This window comes from Salmo trutta, chromosome 40 (genome assembly GCF_901001165.1).
Source record: "Salmo trutta chromosome 40, fSalTru1.1, whole genome shotgun sequence".
Lineage (NCBI taxonomy): Eukaryota > Metazoa > Chordata > Actinopteri > Salmoniformes > Salmonidae > Salmo > Salmo trutta.
The window spans coordinates 7,464,850-7,487,202 of NC_042996.1; the positions used below are offsets into that span (position 1 = coordinate 7,464,850).

A 22,353-nucleotide genomic window follows, 5' to 3' on the forward strand; every position below is an offset into this window, starting at 1 on the left:
TGGTGACTAGTGTAATTTATACAGGGTGTTGTTTAGTGGATACTATATCTTGGTGACTAGTGTAATATATACAGGGTGTTGTTTAGTGGATTCTATATCTTGGTGACTCGTGTAATATATACAGGGTGTTGTTTAGTGGATACTATATCTTGGTGACTCGTAATATATACAGGGTGTTGTTTAGTGGATACTATATCTTGGTGACTCGTGTAATATATACAGGGTGTTGTTTAGTGGATACTATATCTTGGTGACTCGTGTAATATATACAGGGTGTTGTTTAGTGGATACTATATCTTGGTGACTAGTGTAATATATACAGGGTGTTGTTTAGTGGATACTATGTCTTGGTGACTCGTGTAATATATACAGGGTGTTGTTTAGTGGATACTATATCTTGGTGACTAGTGTAATATATACAGGGTGTTGTTTAGTGGATACTATATCTTGGTGACTAGTGTAATATACACAGGGTGTTGTTTAGTGGATACTATATCTTGGTGACTAGTGTAATATATACAGGGTGTTGTTTAGTGGATACTATATCTTGGTGACTCGTAATATATACAGGGTGTTGTTTAGTGGATACTATATCTTGGTGACTAGTGTAATATATACAGGGTGTTGTTTAGTGGATACTATATCTTGGTGACTCGTGTAATATATACAGGGTGTTGTTTAGTGGATACTATATCTTGGTGACTAGTGTAATTTATACAGGGTGTTGTTGTCACGAATATCTTCGTATTCAGACGATATAACGAAATCATCGTCGGAAAAGGTAGACCAATACGCAGCAGAGTCGATAGAGTTCATCTTGAACATTTAATGAAATTCAACACGAATACAAAAACAACAAACAAGAAAACGAACGATACACTGACAGTCTGCAAAGCTCAACACAGCACAAACACACCCTCATTTATGAGACTCTCAATCAAAGGCAGATAGAAAACACCTGCCTTCAACTGAGAGTCCCAACACCAATTCACCAGACATAGAAACAGACATACTAGACTCCACATAGAAATACCTAAACATAAACCAACACCCGGAATTACTAAAACAAACACCCTTAAACCAAACACACCACCCTGAACCACATAAAACAAATACCCTCTGTCACGCCCTGACCAAACTACAAACAATTAACCTTATATACTGGCCAGGACGTGACAGTACCCCCCCTTAAAGGTGCTACCCCAGAAGCACCTTAAAAAAATAAATAAAATAAAAAATACCCCCAAACAATACCTAAAAGAAAAATTCCCCCTTACTAAAGGGAGGGAAGGGAGGGTGGCTGCCGTCAACGACGGCACTGTGCTACACCCCCCCTCCCCAACCCACCTATATTGGAGGCGGCTCAGGTTCTGGCCGTTCCAGGCAGTCTGGTGGCTCGGGGCAGTCTGGTGGCTCGGGGCAGTCTGGTGGCTCGGGGCAGTCTGGGCAGTCTGTCAGCTCGGGGCAGTCTGGGCAGTCTGTCAGCTCGGGGCAGTCTGGGCAGTCTGTCAGCTCGGGGCAGTCTGGGCAGTCTGTCAGCTCGGGGCAGTCTGGCCACTCCGGCAAGTCGGGGCAGTCTGGCCACTCCGGCAAGTCGGGGCAGTCTGGCCCCTCCGGCAGGTCGGGGCAGTCTGGCCACTCCGGCAGGTCAGGGCAGTCTGGCCACTCCGGCAGGTCAGGGCAGTCTGGCCACTCCGGCAGGTCAGGGCAGTCTGGCCACTCCGGCAGGTCAGGGCAGTCTGGCCACTCCGGCAGTTCAGCGCAGTCTGGCCACTCCGGCAGTTCAGCGCAGTCTGGCCACTCCGGCAGTTCAGCGCAGTCTGGCCACTCCGGCAGTTCAGCGCAGTCTGGCCACTCCGGCAGTTCAGCGCAGTCTGGCCACTCCGGCAGTTCAGCGCAGTCTGGCCACTCCGGCAGTTCAGCGCAGTCTGGCCACTCCGGCAGTTCAGCGCAGTCTGGCCACTCCGGCAGTTCAGCGCAGTCTGACCACTCCGGCAGTTCAGCGCAGTCTGACCACTCCGGCAGTTCAGCGCAGTCTGACCACTCCGGCAGTTCAGCGCAGTCTGACCACTCCGGCGACTGTTGACTGACGGGCAGCTCCGACGACTGTTGACTGACGGGCAGCTCCGACGACTGTTGACTGACGGGCAGCTCCGACGACTGTTGACTGACGGGCAGCTCCGACGACTGTTGACTGACGGGCAGCTCCGACGACTGTTGACTGGCGGGCAGCTCCGACGACTGTTGACTGACGGGCAGCTCCGACGACTGTTGACTGACGGGCAGCTCCGACGACTGTTGACTGACGGGCAGCTCCGACGACTGTTGACTGACGAGGCTGGGTTTACGCACTTTCAGTTTAGTGCGGGGAGCGGGAACAGGACGAGTCGGACTGGGTGGACGCACTTCCGGGTCCGCACGAGAGACAGGAGCTGGAAACCCAGGGCTATGGAGGCGCACAGCCGGTCTAGATCTTACCTCCTGCACAACCCGCCTTGGCTCGATGGAACTAGTAGCCCTGCACGAGCGGAGTGCTCGTACAGGGCAGACTGGGCTGTGCAGGGGCTTGATGGTAGCCGTGCGTAGAGCGGGAGTTGGGTAGCCTGGTCCTCGGAGGCGTACCGGCGACCAGATGCGCTGCGCAGGCATCCTCCTACCAGGCTGGATGCCCGCTCTAGCACGGCACCTGCGAGGGGCTGGAATAACTCGCACCGGACTGTGCGTGCGTATGGGTGAGATATTGCGCTTCTCAGCGAAACCTGGCGCTCCCCACCTCATACGCTCCTCCATATAACCACGGGTAGCTGGCTTCCGGCTCTTCCCTCGCCTAGCCAAACTACCCATGTGCCCCCCCCAAAACATTTCTTGGGGGTGCCTCTCGTGCTTCTCCCTCAGCGCGTCTCTGGCCTCGTACCACCGCCTCTCTGCCTTGGCTGCTTCTATTTCCCACTGCGGGCGGCGATACTCCCCAGCCTGATGCCAAGGTCCGACCCCGTCCAGAACTTCCTCCCAAGTCCACTTCTCCCGCCAGTCCAACTCGAACTCCGTCTGCTCCTTCCTCTGCTGCTTGGTCCTTTGGTGGTGGGTGATTCTGTCACGCTTGTCTTCGTCTTCCGACGATAGTGCGAAATCGTCATCAGAAAATGTGGACCAAAATGCAGCAGGTACGTGAATGCTCATCTTGACTTTTATTTACTATAAGAATGAACATACAAAATAACAAAATACGAAGACGAACAAATAACAGTCTGGCAAAGCATAGGGCTTTACACAGAACAATCACCCACAAAACACAAACACAAACACACCCTCATTTATGAGACTCTCAATCAAAGGCAGATAGAAAACACCTGCCTTCAACTGAGAGTCCCAACACCAATTCACCAGACATAGAAACAGACATACTAGACTCCACATAGAAATACCTAAACATAAACCAACACCCGGAATTACTAAAACAAACACCCTTAAACCAAACACACCACCCTGAACCACATAAAACAAATACCCTCTGTCACGCCCTGACCAAACTACAAACAATTAACCTTATATACTGGCCAGGACGTGACAGTTGTTTAGTGGATACTATATCTTGGTGACTAGTGTAATATATACAGGGTGTTGTTTAGTGGATACTATATCTTGGTGACTCGTGTAATATATACAGGGTGTTGTTTAGTGGATACTATATCTTGGTGACTCGTGTAATATATACAGGGTGTTGTTTAGTGGATACTATATCTTGGTGACTCGTGTAATATATACAGGGTGTTGTTTAGTGGATACTACATCTTGGTGACTCGTGTAATATATACAGGGTGTTGTTTAGTGGATACTATATCTTGGTGACTCGTGTAATATATACAGGGTGTTGTTTAGTGGATACTATATCTTGGTGACTCGTAATATATACAGGGTGTTGTTTAGTGGATACTATATCTTGGTGACTCGTAATATATACAGGGTGTTGTTTAGTGGATACTATATCTTGGTGACTAGTGTAATATACACAGGGTGTTGTTTAGTGGATACTATATCTTGGTGACTCGTGTAATATATACAGGGTGTTGTTTAGTGGATACTATATCTTGGTGACTCGTGTAATATATACAGGGTGTTGTTTAGTGGATACTATATATTGGTGACTAGTGTAATATATATATATACAGGGTGTTGTTTAGTGGATACTATATCTTGGTGACTCGTGTAATATATACAGGGTGTAGTTTAGTGGATACTATATCTTGGTGACTAGTGTAATATATACAGGGTGCTGTTTCGTGAATACTATATCTTGGTGACTAGTGTAATATATACAGGGTGCTGTTTCTGGTGCAGGCAGTGTATTGCCAAGATAAATCGTAGCCACACACACAACAATATTGTGTAAATAATCTGTGACTCACATACAGTAGAAGTCGGAAGTTTACATACACCTTAGCAAAATACATTTAAACTCAGTTTTTCACAATTCCTGACATTTAATCCTAGTAAAAATTCCCTGTCTTAGATCAGTTAGGATCACCACTTTATTTTAAGAATGTGAAATGTCAGAATAATAGTAGAGAATGATTTATTTCAGCCTTTTCTTTCATCACATTCTCAGTGGGTCAGAAGTTTACATACACTCAATTAGTATTTGGTAGCATTGCCTTTAAATTGTTTAACATGGGTCAAATGTTTCGGGTAGCCTTCCACAAGCTTCCCACAATAAATTGGGTGAATTTTGGCCCATTCCTCCTGACAGAGCTGGTGTAACTGAGTCAGGTTTGTAGGCCTCCTTGCTCGCACACACTTTTTCAGTTCTGCCCACACATTTTCTATGGGATTGAGGTTAGGGCTTTGTGATGCCACTCCAATACCTTGTTTTTGTTGTCCTTAAGCCATTTTGACACAACTTTGGAAGTATGCTTGGGGTCATTGTCCATTTGGAAGACCCATTTGCGACCAAGCTTTAACTTTCTGACTGATGTCTTGAGATGTTGCTTCAACATATCCACATAAATTTCCTTCCTCATGAAGCCATCTATTTTGTGATGTGCCCCAGTCCCTTCTGCAAGAAAGCACGGTTGGGATGGTGTTCTTCAGCTGCAAGCCTCCCCCTTTTTCCTCCAAACATACGATGGTCATTATGGCCAAACAGTTCTATTTTTGTTTCATCAGACCAGAGGACATTTCTCCAAAAAGTACGATCTTTGTCACCATGTGCAGTTGCAAACCGTAGTCTGGCTTTTTTATGGTGGTTTTGGAACAGCGGCTTCTTCCTTGCTGAGCGGCCTTTCAAGTTATGTCGATATAGGACTCGTTTTACTGTGGATATAGATACTTTTGTACCTGTTTCCTCCAGCATCTTCACAAGGTCCTTTGCTGTTGTTCTGGCATTGATTTGCACTTTTCACACCAAAGTACGTTCATCTCTAGGAGACAGAACGCGTCTCCTTCCTGAGCGGTATGACGGCTGTGTGGTCCCATGGTGTTTATACTTGCGTACTATTGTTTGTATAGATAAAGTGGTACCTTCAGGCGTTTGGAAATTGCTCCCAAGGATGAACCAGACTTGTGGAGGTCTACGATTTCTGAGGTCTTGGGAAAATCAAAAGAAATCAGCCATGATGTCAAGCAAAGAGGCACTGAGTTTGAAGGTAGGCCTTGAAATACATCCACAGGTACACCTCCAATAGGCTAATTGACATAATTTGAGACAATCAGAAGCTTCTAAAGCCATGACATCATTTTCTGGAATTTTCCAAGCTGTTTAAAGGCACAGTCAACTTAGTGTATGTAAACTTCTGACCCACTGGAATTGTGATGCAGTGAATTATAAGTGAAATAATCTGTCTGTAAACAATTGTTGGAAAAATGACTTGTGTCATGCACAAAGTAGATGTCCTAAGTCACTTACCAAAACTATAGTTTGTTAATAAGACATTTGTGGAGTGGTTGAAACGACTCCAACCTAAGTGTATGTAAACTTCCGACTTCAACTGTGGCCAAAGACAAATACAGACACTTACTCTGTGTGAAAACATAACACACACACACACACAATATGTCTGCTCCAGGACATAGGCCTATTACAGCATCACTCTACGATTAACTACTTGTCCTGGCTCATCGTCATGCATCGCTCTGTGAGAGTCTAGATTGCCTAGCATCTTGTTTTCTCCTTCGCAAAAACAAAACACCCATTAGTCGTGACATCATCAATATGCTGCCTAGCTGCTGTGAAAGCAAGCTTGTTTTTGGATAACACGGTACAGTGTAGAACAGAACAGTATGTAGTACAGAATAGTGTAGAACAGAACCGTGTGTAGTACAGAATAGTGTAGAACAGAATAGTGTGTAGTACAGTATAATATAGAACAGAACAGTGTGTAGTACAGAATTAGAGGTTGACCGATTTTCGGCATTGCCGATTAATTATGGCCGATTTCAAGTTTTCATAACAATCGGTAATTGGCAATTTTGGACGCCAATTATGGCCGATTATATTGCATTCCACGAGGGAACTGCGTGGCAGGCTGACCACCTGTTACGCGAGGGCAGCAAGAAGCCAAGGTAAGTTGCTAGCTAGCATTAAACTTATCTTATAAAAAACTATCAATCTTAACATAATCACTAGTTAACTACACATGGTTTATGATATTACTAGTTTATCTAGCTTGTCCTGCGTTGCAAATAATCAATGCGGTGCCTGTTAATTTATCATTGAATCACAGCCTACTTCGCCAAACGTGGGATGATTTAACAAAAGCGCATTCGCGAAAAAAGCACAATCGTGCCACAAATGTACCTAACCAGAAACTTCAATGCCTTTCTTAAAATCAATAGAAGCATATTTTTTAAACCTGCATATTTAGTTAAAAGAAATTCATGTTAGCAGGCAATATTAACTTGGGAAATTGTGTCATTTTGCGTTCATTGCACGCAGAGTCAGGGTATATGCAACAGTTTGGGCCGCCTGGCTCATTGCAAACTAATTTGCTCGAATTTTACATAATTATGACATAACATTGAAGGTTGTGCAATGTAACAGCAATATTTAAACTTAGGGTTGCTGCCCATTCGATAAAATACGGAACGGTTCCGTATTTCACTGAAAGAATAAACGTTTTGTTTTCGAAATGATAGTTTCCGGATTTGACCATATTAATGACCAACGGCTCGTATTTGTGTGTGTGTTTATTATATTATAATTAAGTCTATGATTTGATAGAGCAGTCTGACTGAGTGGTGGTAGGTGGCAGCAGGCTTGTAAGCATTCATTCAAACTTTACTGCGATTGCCAGCAGCTCTTAGTTTGACTTCAAGCCTATCAACTCCTGAGATTAGGCTGGCAATACTAAAGTGCCTATTAGAACATCCAATAGTCAAAGGTATATGAAATAAAAATGGTATAGAGAGAAAGTCAATGCGTCATAATTCCTATAATAACTACAACCTAAAACTTCTTAACTGGGAATATTGAACCACCAGCTTTCATATGTTCTCATGTTCTGAGCAAGGAACTTAAAGTTAGCTTTTTTTACATGGCACATATTGCTTCTTCTCCAACACTTTCTTCTCCAACACGGATTATTTAAACCAAATTGAGCATGTTCCATGTTATATAAAAAATAATAAAAAATAAAAATAGTCAGATTAATCGGTATCGTTTTTTTTTTAGCTCCTCCAATAATCGGTATCGGTAATGAAAAATCAGAATCGGTCGACCTCTATACAGAATAGTGTAGAACAGAACAGTGTGTGGTATAGTGTAGTACAGAAGTGTGTAGTGTGTGTAGTACAGAAGTGTGTGTGTAGTACAGAAGTGTGTGTAGTACAGAATAGTGTATGTAGTACAGAAGTGTGTGTAGTACAGAATAGTGTGTAGAACAGAATAGTGCAGAACAGTATGTAGTATAGTGTAGAACAGAACAGTGTGTAGTACAGAATAGTGTGTAGTAAAAAACAGTGTAGAACAGAAGTGTGTAGTACAGAATAGTGTAGAACAGTAGTATAAAACCGAAGTGTGTAGTACATAAGTGTAGTACAGAATACCGTGTAATACAGAAGTGTGTAGAACAGAATAGTGTGTAGTACAGAATAGTGCAGAACAGAACAGTGTGTGGTACAGTACAGTGTAAAACAGAACAGTGTGTAGTTCAGAATAGTGTAGTACAGAAGTGTAGAACAGTAGTGTGTAGTACAGAATACTGTAGAACAGTAGTGTGTAGTACAGAATACTGTAGAACAGAATAGAGTAGTACAGAATACTGTAGAACAGAATAGTGTAGTACAGAATAGTGTGAAGTACAGAAGTGTGTAGTACAGAACAGTCCAGAACAGTGTGTCATACAGAATAGTGTAGAACAGAACAGTGTGTCGAACAGAAGTGTGTAGTAAAGAATAGTGTGTAGTACAGAATAGTGTGTCGAAGAGTATAGCGTGTAATACAGAATAGTGTGTAGTACAGAATAGTGTGTAGTACAGAATAGTGTAGAGTACAGGATAGGGGGTAAAGATTAGTGTGTAGTAAAGATTAGTGTGTAGTACAGAACAGTGTAGTATAGTGTAGAACAGAACAGTGTGTAGTACAGAAGTGTAGGACAGAAGTGTGCAGTATAGAACATAATAGTGTCGAACAGTGTGTAGTACAGAAGTGTGTAGTAAAGAATAGTGTGTAGTAAAGAAGTGTGGAATGAAGAATAGTGTGTAGTAAAGAAGTGTGGAACAGAACAGTGTAGAACAGTAGTATAAAACATAAGTGTAGTACATAAGTGTAGTACATAAGTGTAGTACATAAGTGTAGTACAGAACAGAGCAGTGTGTAGTACATAACTGTAGTACAGAACAGAGCAGTGTGTAGTACAGAATAGTACAGAACAGAGCAGTGTGTAGTACAGAATAGTGCAGAACAGAGCAGTGTGTAATACAGAATAGTGCAGAACAGAGCAGTGTGTAGTACAGAATAGTGCAGAACAGAGCAGTGTGTAGTACAGAATAGTGCAGAACAGAGCAGTGTGTAGTACAGAATAGTGCAGTGCAGAACAGAGCAGTGTGTAGTACAGAATAGTACAGAGCAGTGTGTAGTACAGAAGTGTGTAGAACAGAATAGTGTGTCGTACAGAATAGTGTAGAACAGAACAGTGTGTAGTACAGAAGTGTAGAACAGAAATGTGTAATACAGTATAGTGTATAAGAGAATAGTGTTGAACAGAACAGTGGGTAGTACAGAATAGTGTGTAGTACCGAATAGTGTAGAACAGTTTGAAGAACAGCATAGTGTAGAACAGAACAGCGTAGAAAAGAATAGTGTGTAGAACAGAACAGTGTGTAGTACAGAAGTGTAGAACAGAAGTGTGTAATACAGTATAGTATAGAAAATAAGTGTCGAACAGAACAGTGTGTAGTACAGAAGTGTGTAGTAAAGAATAGTGTGTAGTAAAGAAGTGTGGAACAGAACAGTGTAGAACAAAATGTGTAGTACAGAATAGTGTAGAACAGTGTGTAGTAAAGAATAGTGTACAGAATAGTGCAGAACAGTGTAACAGTACAGTGTAGTACAGAAGTGTGTTGTACAGAATAGTGTGGAACAGAAGTTTAGAACAGAACAGTGTGTATTACAGAATAGTGTAGAACAGAAATGTGTGTGTATAGAACAGAGTAGTGTGTAGTACAGAACAGTGTGTAGAACAGAATAGCGTGTAGTACAGAATAGTGTGTAGAACAGAATAGCGTGTAGTACAGAATAGTTTGTAATAAAGTATAGTGTCGAACAGAACAGTGTGTAGCAGAGGTGTGGACTCGAGTCACATGACTTGGACTCGAGTCAGAAATATGATGACTTGCAACTCGACTTTGACACCAATGACTTGAGCCTTATGACTCGACCTGACTTGATACCCTCCCCAAGCCCAAATATTAAAAATGATGCTATTAAAAAAAGTGTGCAGCGCATCAACTATTTATTTAACGGATTACAGTTTGAATCGGACAGCAGCCAATCAAATTGTGCCAGCTGAGAAAAAGTTGTGCGTGGCAGTGCAGAGGAATGTCGGCTGGTGAATTCAGATGGAGCCCTTGGAAAGATGATACCCAAAATTATTATTTTCGGATATAAAGACGACACTATCAACAAAAAACGGTTTGCAACTTGCAAAACATGCGGGAAGAAAATTACAGATGGAGGCGCAACAATTTATTGCAATTTACAGCTATATATTTAATTACTTTAATAGTGTATCATGTAGGCTAACATAACCTTAAATCAATGAGCCTCCACACAGTCAGTCAGTACGGGAGCGTGATCATTGCACCCAAGATTGAGCTACAACTGGCTAGGCAGTTGGTAGCCTAAATCCTGCCTGATGTTACTGCTGTTCCTAAAACCACTGACATACGTTAGCCTACTGTAACCACACAGAGAGAGAGAGAGTCTGTGTGTGTAAGATTGGGCGATTGTATACAAGTCTACAGTCAATCACTATGGGGGGGGGGGTCTTTCTCATGGCTACCCATGTATTTCCATGGAAATGTAACATTTATTTGGAAAGTAACAAATATATATATTTTCTAAAGCATTTATGATTTGCGTAAATGTAATATACTAAGTATTACTCTTGTTAAAAATATGAAATGGTATTACATTTGGTGAAGCGAAGCATTTCTCAACGGCTGGCCATGCTTTCCTCCTGGCTACCCCAACCCCGACCAACAGCTCGCATCCCCCGCAGCTACTTGCCCAAGCCTCCCCAGCTTCTCCTTCACCCAAATCCAGATAGTAGATGTTCTGAAAGAGCTGCAAAACCTGGACCCGTACAAATCAGCTGGGCTAGACAATCTGGACCCTCTCTTTCTAAAATTATCCGCCGCCATTGTTGCAACCCCTATTACCAGTCTGTTCAACCTCTCTTTTGAATAGTCCGAGATCCCTAAAGATTGGAAAGCTGCTGCGGTCATCCCCCTCTTCAAAAGGGGGAGACACTGTAGACCCAAACTGTTATAGACCTATATCCATCCTGCCCTGCCTTTCTAAAGTCTTCGAAAGTTGGACGGTTCCAACTTAGATTATGTGGACAACTACAAATACCTAGGTGTCTGGTTAGACTGTAAACTCTCCTTCCAGACTTATATTAAACATCTCCAATCCAAAAATTAAATGTAAAATCGGCTTCCTATTTCGCAACAAAGCTTCCTTCAGTCATGCCGCCAAACATACCCTCGTAAAACTGACTATCCTACCGATCCTTGACGATGTCATTTACAAAATAGCTTCCAATACCCTACTCAACAAACTGGATGCAGTCTATCACAGTGCCATCCGTTTTGTCACCAAAGCCCCTTATTCCACCCACCACTGCGACCTGTATGCTCTAGTCGGCTGGCCCTCGCTACATATTCGTCGCCAAACCCACTGGCTCCAGGTCATCTATAAGTCTATGCTAGGTAAAGCTCCGCCTTATCTCAGCTCACTGGTCACAATAACAACACCCACCCATAGCACGCGCTCCAGCAGGTATATCTCACTGGTCATCCCCAAAGCCAACACCTGCTTTGGCCGCCTTTCCTTCCAGTTCTCTGCTGTTAGTGACTGGAACGAATTGCAAAATTCGCTGAAGCAGGAGACTTATATTTCCCTCACTAACTTTAAACATCAGCTATCTGAGCAGCTAACCGATCGCTACAGCTGTACATAGTCCATCTGTAAATAGCCCACCCAATCTACCTACCTCATCCCCTTATTGTTTTTATTTACTTTTCTGCTCTTTTGCACACCAGTATTTCTACTTGCACATTACCTTCTGCTCATCTGTCACTCCAGTGTTAATTTGCTAAATTGTAATTACTTCGCTACTATGGCCTATTTATTGCCTTACCTCCTCACGCCATTTGTACACACTGTATATAGACTTTCTTTTGATCTATTGTATTATTAACTGTATGTTTGTTTATTCCATGTGTAACTCTGTTGTTTTTGTCGCACTGCTTTGCTTTATCTTGGCCAGGTCGCAGTTGTAAATGAGAACTTGTTCTCAACTAGCCTACCTGATTAAATAAAGGTGTGTGTGTGTGTGTGTGTGTGTGTGTGTGTGTGTGTGTGTGTGTGTATGTATAAAATAGCACATTATGACTTGAAACTCAAAGTTTAGGACTTGAGACTTGACTCGGGTTTGCCTATCTTGACTTGGGACTTGACTGTTAAGACTTGAGACTTACTTGTGACTTGTAAGACAATGACTTGGTCCCACCTCTGGTGTGTAGTACAGTATAGCGTATAACAGAACAGTGTGTAGTACAGTATAGCGTATAACAGAACAGTGTGTAGTACAGTATAGCGTATAACAGAACAGTGTGTAGTACAGTATAGCGTATAACAGAACAGTGTGTAGTATAGCGTATAACAGAACAGTGTGTAGTACAGTATAGCGTATAACAGAACAGTGTGTAGTACAGTATAGTGTATAACTGAATAGGGTGTAGTACAGAATAGTGTAGAACCGAACAGTGTGTAGTACAGTATAGTGTATAACAGAATAGGGTGTAGTATAGTATGTAGTAAAGAATAGTGTACAGAATAGTGTAGAACATGTGTGTAGTACAGTGTATTAAACGGTGTGTAGTACAGAATAGTGTGTAGTACAGAACAGTATAGAACAGAATAGTGTGTAGTACAGTGTAGAACAGTACAGTGTGTTGTCACCTGCTGGTTGACGCGGCAGTGTGAGGGCCCGTGGTGGACGAGGATACGGACGATGTCTACGTCCCCACGCCAGGCGGCCAGGTGCAAGGGGAAGCAGCCCTTACTGTCAGCCACATTGGTGGAGGCTTCAAACTGGAGCAACTTCAACACCACGTCCCTGAGGAGGGGAAGGAGGTAGGAGGAGGAGGGAGAAGGATGGGGGAGAATGGCGGAAGGGGATAGAGAGAGAGGAGAGCAGTAAGGGGAGTGAGAGAGAGCGAGGGAAATAGAGGGAAGAGATGGAATAGAGAGAGAAGGGGAAAGATGGGGTGAGAAAGGCAAGAAAGCGTAGAGAGAGCGAGAGAAAGAAGAGGAGAAACAGAGCGAGAAAGAAAGAAAATGGAAACAGAGCGAGAAGGGGGAGAGAGAAAGAAAAGTATAAGTACTTTACTTGGCCCAAATCATAATTCCATCTGCATAACCAAGGCTGCCTTGAATGTTTATGTGTGTGTGGATTCAAATCATTAATAGCATTAGATGGACTGAAATTAACTCTTCACATTGAAAGAATTCAGTTTGTTGCTTCACCTTTTAGAACGCCACGTTCACATTGAGTGTGTCCCTAATGGCCCCCTATTCCCTATATAGTGCACTACTACAGTATATAGGGAATAGGGTGCCATTTAGGATGCATACATTGTCAAAACTCAACGGTCTAAAAGTGTACAGTTAAATGGTTAGTTCCCTCCTTGTTCCCCCCTCATCTAAAGTTCTAAATCACTTCTATAAGTGTGTGTTGGTGACCTTGTTTTTCACTTGGAGCCTGTACTTTTCACTCTCTCCCTCCCTTTATCTGTCTCCTTCTCTCTCCCTCCCTCTCTCCCTCTCTCCCTCCCTCTCTCTCCTCTACTGCAGCTGTTCTAAAGAAGGAAATACACATTATGGCCTCCAAAGCACAGCGTAAATCCGACAGTTTGGCTGAGCAGGGCTAGCTGTCAGACTCATCTTAATCCAACAGTGGGAAAAAGGGATGTGTGTGTGTGTGTGTGTGTGTGTGTGTGTGTGTGTGTGTGTGTGTGTGAGAATGTGGAAAGGGGCTGGTGTGTATATGTGTGTAAGAGCTTTTTCAAACGTATGGGAGATTCACAATATATATTGTTTCTGTTTTCACTAAATCAGCTTTGTTGTACAACTAAAGGTCAATACACTGCATTTCAAACAGTCAGCAATGATCTAATGAATTCAGGACTTGACTAGACTAAATATAAACTTTCTACAACCGTAAGAGCCACTAATAATGTAATTATTTTAATAAAATAGTTTAACGTGCTTTTTTGCATTAAACACTGATCTGGCTTTCAAGTGTTGGTGTGTATTTGTAAATGGGAAGGTTAACAGTCACAGCAGAAGAGAAGGCGACGAGACCAAGAAGACTACATGACAACTAGCAGATAGAAAAATGACTTGATTCTTGTGATACAGACATTTGGAATATCGCAGAAAAACATATATCAAATTAATTAGATTAATTTAAATGTATCGCCCACCCCTAGTGTGTGTGTGTGTCTGGAAAAGGCAATCACATTGCTTTACACTCACAAGCATCCAAGTACACGGACAAACACTTCCTCACCCCCACCAGCCACCTCTCCACATCCACACACACTTACCTGTGTCCGTTCAGTGATGCGTGGTGGAGGGGTGTGTAGCCTGAACTGTCTGCACAGTTTACATTCAAGCCTCTCCACATGCTGTGGACACAAGACAGACAGACAGACTTTAAGCCAACACGCACCAAGACACAGTCCTTAGAATTGTATGCTTTCCAATTGAACTTGATAATTTTTTTTGTAATTGAAAATCACACTTAAGCCCACAACAGGCTTTCTATTTGTTGAGCACATGATCATCACAGACACTTAAGTACACAATATAGAAACCCTTTTCTTTTAGCCTGATCACAGATCTGTTTGTGCCTGAGCCACATCACAATGACCATCGGAGTCAGAAAGACAGTGCAAACAGATCTGGGACCAGTCTACCTTTCTTCTATGGGATGTGGGACCTCCACAGAGCTAAGATGAGCATGTAATGGACTCGTTTTCCCATGACCATCGAAGTCTCTCGCTCTCAAGTCAACTTCGATTTAAGGTCTTTATTGGCATGGGAAACATGTTTACATTGCCAAAGCAAGTGAAATAGATAATAAACAAAAGTGAATTAAACAATAAAAAATGTACAGTAAACATTACTCACAAAAGTTGCAAAATAATAAGACATTTCAAAAGTCAATGTATATACAGTTGAAGTCGGAAGTTAACATACACTTAGGTTGGAGTCATTAAAACTTGTTTTTCCAACCACTCCACAAATTTCTTGTTAACAAACTATAGTTTTGGCAAGTCGGTTTGGACATCTACTTTGTGCATGACACAAGTCATTTTTCCAACAATTGTTTACAGACAGATTATTTCACTTAAAAATCACTGTATCACAATTCCAGTGGGTCATAAATGTACACACACTAAGTTGACTGTGCCTTAAAACAGCTTGGAAAATTCCAGAAAATGATGTCATGGCTTTAGAAGCTTCTGATAGGCTAATTGAGATCATTTGAATCAATTTTGAGGTGTACCTGTGGATGTATTTCCAGGCCTACCTTTAAACTCAGTGACTTTTTGCTTGACATCATGGGAAAATCAAAAGAAACAGCCAAAAATTGTAGACCTCCACAAGTCTGGTTCATCCTGGGAGCAATTTCCAAATGCCTGAAGGTACCACGTTCATCTGTACAAACAATGGTACGCAAGTATAAACACTATGGGACCACGCAGCCGTCATACCGCTCAGGAGACACGTTCTGTCTCCTAGAGATGAACGTACTTTGGTGCGAAAAGTGCAAATCAATCCCAGAACAGCAGCAAAGGACCTTGTGAAGATGCTGGAGGAAACAGGTACAAAAGTATCTGTATCCACAGTAGAACGAGTCCTATATCGACATAACCTGAAAGGCTGCTCAGCAAGGAAGAAGCCCATGCTCCATAACCGCCATAAAAAAGCCAGACTACGGTTTGCAACTGCACATGGGAACAAAGATCATACTTTTTGGAGAAATGTCCTCTGGTCTGATGAAAGAAAAACATAACTGTTTGCCATAATGACCATTGTTATGTTTGCCGGAAAAAGGGAGAGGCTTGCAAGCTGAAGAACACCATCCCAACCGTGAAGCACAGGGGTGGCAGCATCATGTTGTGGGGGTGCTTTGCTGCAGGAGGGACTGATGCACTTCACAAAATAGATGGCATCATGAGGTAGGAAAATTATGTGGATAGTGGATATATTGAAGCAAAATCTCAAGACATCAGTCAGGAAGTTAAAGCTTGGTCGCAAATGGGTCTTCCAAATGGACAATGACCCCAAGCATACTTCCAAAGTTGTGTCAAAATGGCTTAAGGACGTCGCGAGGGTGCTTGTTCCACCATTGGGGTGCCAGAGCAGCGAACAGTTTTGACTGGGCTGAGCGGGAACTGTGCTTCCTCAGAGGTAGGGAGGCGAGCAGGCCAGAGGTGGATGAACGCAGTGCCCTCATTGCCAAATGGTCATACATTTGGCAATGAATCCACCTCATTTTGTGGGCAGTGTGCACATAGCCTGTCTTCTCTTGAGAGCCAGGTCTGCCATCGGCTGCCTTTCTCAATAGCAAGGCTATGCTCACTGAGTCTCTACATAGTCAAAGCTTTCCTTAAGTTTGGGTCAGTCACACTGGTCAGGTATTCTGCCACTGTGTACTCTCTGTTTAAGGCCAAATAGCATTCTAGTTTGTTCTGTTTTTTGGTAAATTCTTTCCAATGTGTCAAGTAATTATCTTTTTGTTTTCTCAGGATTTGTTTGGGTCTAATTGTGTTTCTGTCCAGGACTAGCGTGCTTAGGGGACTCGTCTCCAGGTTTATTTCTTTGTAGGTGATGGCTTTGTTATTGAAGATTTGGAAATTCGGCCTAATTCTGCTCTGCGTGCATTATTTGGTGTTTTACATTAAACACAGGGGATATTTTTGCAGAATTCTGCATGCAGAGTCTCAATTTGGTGTTTGTTCCATTTTGTGAATTATTGGTTGGTGAGCGGACCCCAGACCTCACAACCATAAAGGGCAATGGGTTCTGTAACTGTTACAAGTTCTCTCTCTCTCTCTCTCTCTCTCTCTCTCTCTCTCTCTCTCTCTCTCTCTCTCTCTCTCTCTCTCTCTCTCTCTCTCTCTCTCTCTCTCTCTCACTCTCACTCTCACTCTCACTCTCACTCTCACTCTCACTCTCACTCTCACTCTCACTCACACACTCACACACTCACACACTCACAGAAATTAGAGCCAGATTTGGAACAAGGCTTCGAAATGACAAAGTTCCACAGGAGAAGAAGTACTTTTTTTTTTTACTCCACACACACAAGGCGTACAAAAATCTATAAGTCCGCCATCTGGTATATGTCCCTAGAATAGGGCATAACAACATCTCTTATAAGGGAAAGGGGGATACCATGTCTTCAGCGCCCGGGGAACAGTGGGTTAACTGCCTTGTTCAGGGGCAGAATGACAGATTTTCACCTTGTCAGCTTGGGGATTCGATCCAGCAACCTTTCAGTTACTGGCCCAAACAACACTACTAGCACTGCATCGTAGCGGGGGGGAGGGCTTTAGTTTGCACTCACAGAGAGTGATTGACAGCTAACGTGGACAATCGTGGGGCAGATGGGGATCAAACACACTCCCCTACTGTACACATACATACTAACACACTGAATACACCAGACCAACACACTGAATACACCAGACCAACACACTGAATACACGAGACCAACACACTGAATACACGAGACCAACACACTGAATACACCAGACCAACACACTGAATACACCAGGCCATACAGCACTCTCATACACACATGCTCTCTCTCTAGAAATGAACAGAGCACACACACACACACACACAGGCCTAACTATTCACATACACATCCTTGACACACCCAAAGCTTACAAACACACACACACACACACATACATAAAACCTTCACATGAACACCCCTCACACACACCCTTCACATGAACAACACTCTGATACACACACACACACACACACACACACACACACACTTCCCTCATGTATAAACACAGTGACTGTATGAGAGACTGTATGAGTCCTTTAGGTGGGACCAGGTGTGAGATGATATGGGGTGACTGGCCAGCGCCCACAACCAAGAGCCTTTAGATAAAAGTGCAATCTGTAAATTTGAGAAAACAATATAAAAAGTGATTTCAAAAATGTGTTTGTTCACACACCTTGGGTAGTTCCTCCATAGAGGACCATTCAGAACAAGAAACTAAGACACACTGGTACTGGTACTCCACAAAATGATGTAATGGGTCTCAGACCTTTATCACAGGGCTAAGAGTTTTAATTTCACATTCTATTCTATTTCATATTCTACGTTCTATTCAAGTTCACATTGTATTCTAGCCCACATTCTATATCCTAGACTGCATTCTGTCACAATTTATTAAATTCAACATATTATTTTTCACATTCTACTTCATGCTATTTCACATTCTACACTCTATTCTATTTCACATTCAACATTCTATTCTACTTCCCATTCTATTTCATGTTCTACACTCTATTCTATTTCATGTTCTACATTCTATTCTATTCTATTGCACATTCAACATTCTATTCTACTTCCCATTCTATTTCATGTTCTACATTCTATTCTACTTCCCATTCTATTTCATGTTCTACATTCTATTTCAACAGTCTTATATGTTCCATCTGGCATTCTATTGCACATTCCACAGCCAATTCCCTAGTCTCTCCCACACATTGTCTTGCAGTGGGCTCTATTCTCTTCTACTGTGCTTTCACTATGCGCACAAAAGGCAAGAAGCAGTCCTCAATTGAATTAGGGAGAAACATTAGATTAGAAATACATGTAAACATTCTTGTAGACTAGACGTCTGCTTATTTGGAGATTAGAGAAATATGCAGACTATGTCCTGTCTACTGCCCTTAGACACAACCTCTCTCCGCCACTCCCTCTCTCCGTCTCCCCCTCTCTCCGTCTCCCCCTCTCTCCGTCTCCCCCTCTCTCAGTCTCCCCCTCTCTCCGTCTGTTACCAAAGAAAGTGGACTTCTCAATATTGGTATGTTGGAGAAATGAAGAAAACATAAGCTTTTTTGGATGTTACATGAAATGGAAAGCTTTATGGGGAGACTGAACAGAATAGCAGAAGTCTACGTTTGTATGTTTTAGGTCAAAACATGGATCGCCATTTCTTAGGAAAGTCATTTGGAATGTTAAAAAAAAAAAAAAGAAGGTCAACAGAAGGCATACAGTAGTACATTAGGATTGCATAATAATAACCTGAATAGTATACAGGTAGGCCAGTCACCACACCCTAACATTAACTTGTCTTCATTTGATATAGATCAAGATAAATCCTTACCAGTTGAATGTACAGACCAATAAAATATTGTTTTGTATTAAAACGTTTCTGAAATATTCTAACACAATATGCAAATAAAACAATATGCATGTGCCTATACTGACAATCTACTTTTCTGGACTCTGGATGAAGCTGGTTGGTAGTGCTGTGCCAGTCATGGAACTTAGGATAAAACATATTTTTTTATATTAAAAAAAACTACTTATGAATGAATTTATTTTATTCATCCATAACCGTCATTTACATGGTTATACGATAATTATGCCAGCCCTAAAACTTGGTATATTTTGAGGGGCTTTCATAACACTCTTCTCATCTTTCTATCTGAAAAACAGTACTACCAAGTATAAGGAACACACTTCAGCAGATCTTTTCCAAGATCATCTGAACCAGAACAAATCATTGCCAAGATATCAACAACTGCTTCTGTAAAAGTCTGAAGAACACATCAGAACAAGCACACGAAATGTGTTGAAAGCACAAGCTTCTGAAGCAAAGATATGATCCATTAATATCCACCACAACCGATATGGATGGTGCAGATATTAAAATGGAGACGAGGAAAAGAGAGAAACCAAATATATACCATGTAAAACCTTGATGAAAGTTAACTTCAGAGAGACATCTGGAAGACGATCCAATGTTAGGTGCATGTTTTACAAAAATATTTCCTAAAGAAAACAAAGGGTGTAACATTGTCCCAGACACCCCCTGTCTTTTCATGACTGGAGACACTTCAATTTGGTCTGTATTGCTTAACATCTCACCTTCATAACCAACACTGGGGGACAGCTGTGTGTGGAGAAACAAGCTCTGTGCGCTCCACCAAAAGGACATGAAATGACTTCTGTTTTTAGACTTGGCCTCCTATTAAAAACGTTTCAAATAAAGCTCCAACATACAGACCTTCAGGATATTTATTAATGTGCTTTCATATGCAAATGACTAACATTATTTGGGCATGATTAGGTTGACTTTCCCACGGAATCGCCCTAGTGGACATGAAAATGTAAGGGACTGGTGTGGAGATCGAAGGAGTGGAAGAAGGAAGACATTCCTCATTTCCTGCTTGTGTGTTATTGGTTGTTGGTACCAGCACTGGAGGAACACACTAATTAACCTGACCTAGGTGGTGGGCTGACACCCACACACAGCCACACACATAATGTCAATATTTTCACACATTCTCAAACTCTTACAGGTAGAAATATCACACACACACACACACACACACACACACACACACACACACACACACACACACACACACACACACACAAACACACGAGGAAAAGCTCTTTCTACAGCCCAGATTTAATTCACCTCCCATCCCCATCCCCAGACAGCAGCTCCAGGGCAGTAAATGCTGCTTGAGACACCGTAATGCCATTACCAGACGTGTGTAAGAGACGGGGGTGAAGTCAGTCACACTCATTAGCGTGTGGGTGTAAAGATTTCAATGCGCACACATTTAAAAAAAGACACACACACACACACACAAAGAGACTATACAGTGCATTGAAATGTTGATTCACATATCATATATACAGCATGTATACCGTACCCTAGCAAACAAACACCCACTGAACATTCACTTCAAAGCTAAGAAGTGTATAGGCATATGCCTCATGGGAAACCACACACTAAATCCTATGGATGAGATGAACAAACACACAAACCCCTACAACACCACAATGTGACATACAGTCTTATAAGCCCATGTGTATGACACTATAATGAAATGAAGACAGACAAACACACAACCTCAAGCATTTCTTCAAATTGACATTTTATGAAAATCTCATATCACACAATCTCATCTTCTGCTTTACTGAATAGAAATCCATCCCTAAACCTGACTTAGAGAGACGTGGTGTTTCTAAACCTACAACACATCTCAATTAGACAGACACACACACACACACACGTCACAATTCAACATACAAACACACACACATACACACCAGTGCACTGGCAACCATCTAATTACCAGTAACATGCTCAATAGGGTAAAAGGTTGTGACGTCACAGGGTCATTCCACCTCAAAAAGCACAAGAAATAGGATATTGACAACCACCATCTCAGATTGTGATGAAATCGTTTCTGTAGTTAGAAACAGATAAGATTAGCATTTCTGAAACATTATTTTGTTGAAGTCTAATTTGATCTCTAAGAAATTCAATGAATTAATTGTAACCAAAATTGGCCATTTTAATTTAAGGGATTCATATAATCTCCACGCCAATCCTACTCCAACAACCAGTATACAGTATGAGTTCTCTATGTCAGACGAGTAGTATGGAGCTGTGGCTTGGAGTATTGCTTCTTCATCCTTTGTAATATAATCCCTGTGAATCTGGTGATGTTTTTTTACCCCTTGTTCAGATAAATTAGCCATTGAAGTCGCTTGTATAAATTAATGTGAAAGTACCAGGTTTTGCCCACTAGATGCCGCTGTTCCTGCTACTGCCACACCGTTTTATAAATGTTGCTGGTCTCTTGTGTTTATTAAATGGATACTAAATCACACTACATATATGAGATGTTTTCTAACAATTTTATGACTGTCATGCAATGGTTTATCATTTTATTAGAGATGGCAGAACATTAGTCACTAGCCCATTTCTCCATCAGTGTTGGTAAGAAAAGCCTTCATATGAGAATTGCACCATAGTGATAGCCCTCTCAGAGAGCTGCCATTTGTTGGACTATTCAAGGAGGGTTGTTTTGAAGCATTAGGTTGGTTTATTTATTTATTTTTATTCAACCTTTATTTAACTAGGCAAGTTAGTTAAGAACAAATTGTTATTTACAATGACGGCCCCCCTGCTAAGAGAAGGACAAAATGAACTGCGTTCATGGAGGACTGGCTTGACTAAACAATACATTTTCATCATGAGCAAAGGTTATTGGTTTTCTACCCAAAGTTGCAAAATGTTGTGATCCATTTAATAAACACAAGAGATCGGCAATATTTATAAAACGGTGTGACAGCAGCAGAAACAGCGGCATCTAGTGGGCGAAACCTGGTACTTTCACACTCATTTATGCAAGCGACTTCAATGGCTAATTTATCTGAACAGGGGGAATACAACATCAACAACTTAAAAGGGAATATATTAAACAAATGAACAGGCAATATTCCAAGCCACAGCTCCTTCTACTTGTCAGACATAGTGAATTTATATTGTATACTGGTT

The 22,353-nt window shown here is 42.0% G+C and overlaps 1 protein-coding gene across 1 annotated transcript in view; it reads right to left on the reverse strand.

The window, feature by feature from the left end:
- The window catches only part of LOC115180125 (ankyrin repeat and sterile alpha motif domain-containing protein 1B-like), a 112,370-nt gene that overhangs the window by 38,225 nt on the left and 51,792 nt on the right, over nucleotides 1-22,353 (reverse strand). Inside the window, exons 2-3 of the mRNA XM_029742023.1 lie at nucleotides 14,332-14,412; nucleotides 12,683-12,839 (exon numbers count right to left, since the gene is read on the reverse strand). Coding sequence (XP_029597883.1) covers nucleotides 12,683-12,839; nucleotides 14,332-14,412 — 238 coding nt within the window. The remainder of the gene's footprint in view (nucleotides 1-12,682; nucleotides 12,840-14,331; nucleotides 14,413-22,353) is intronic.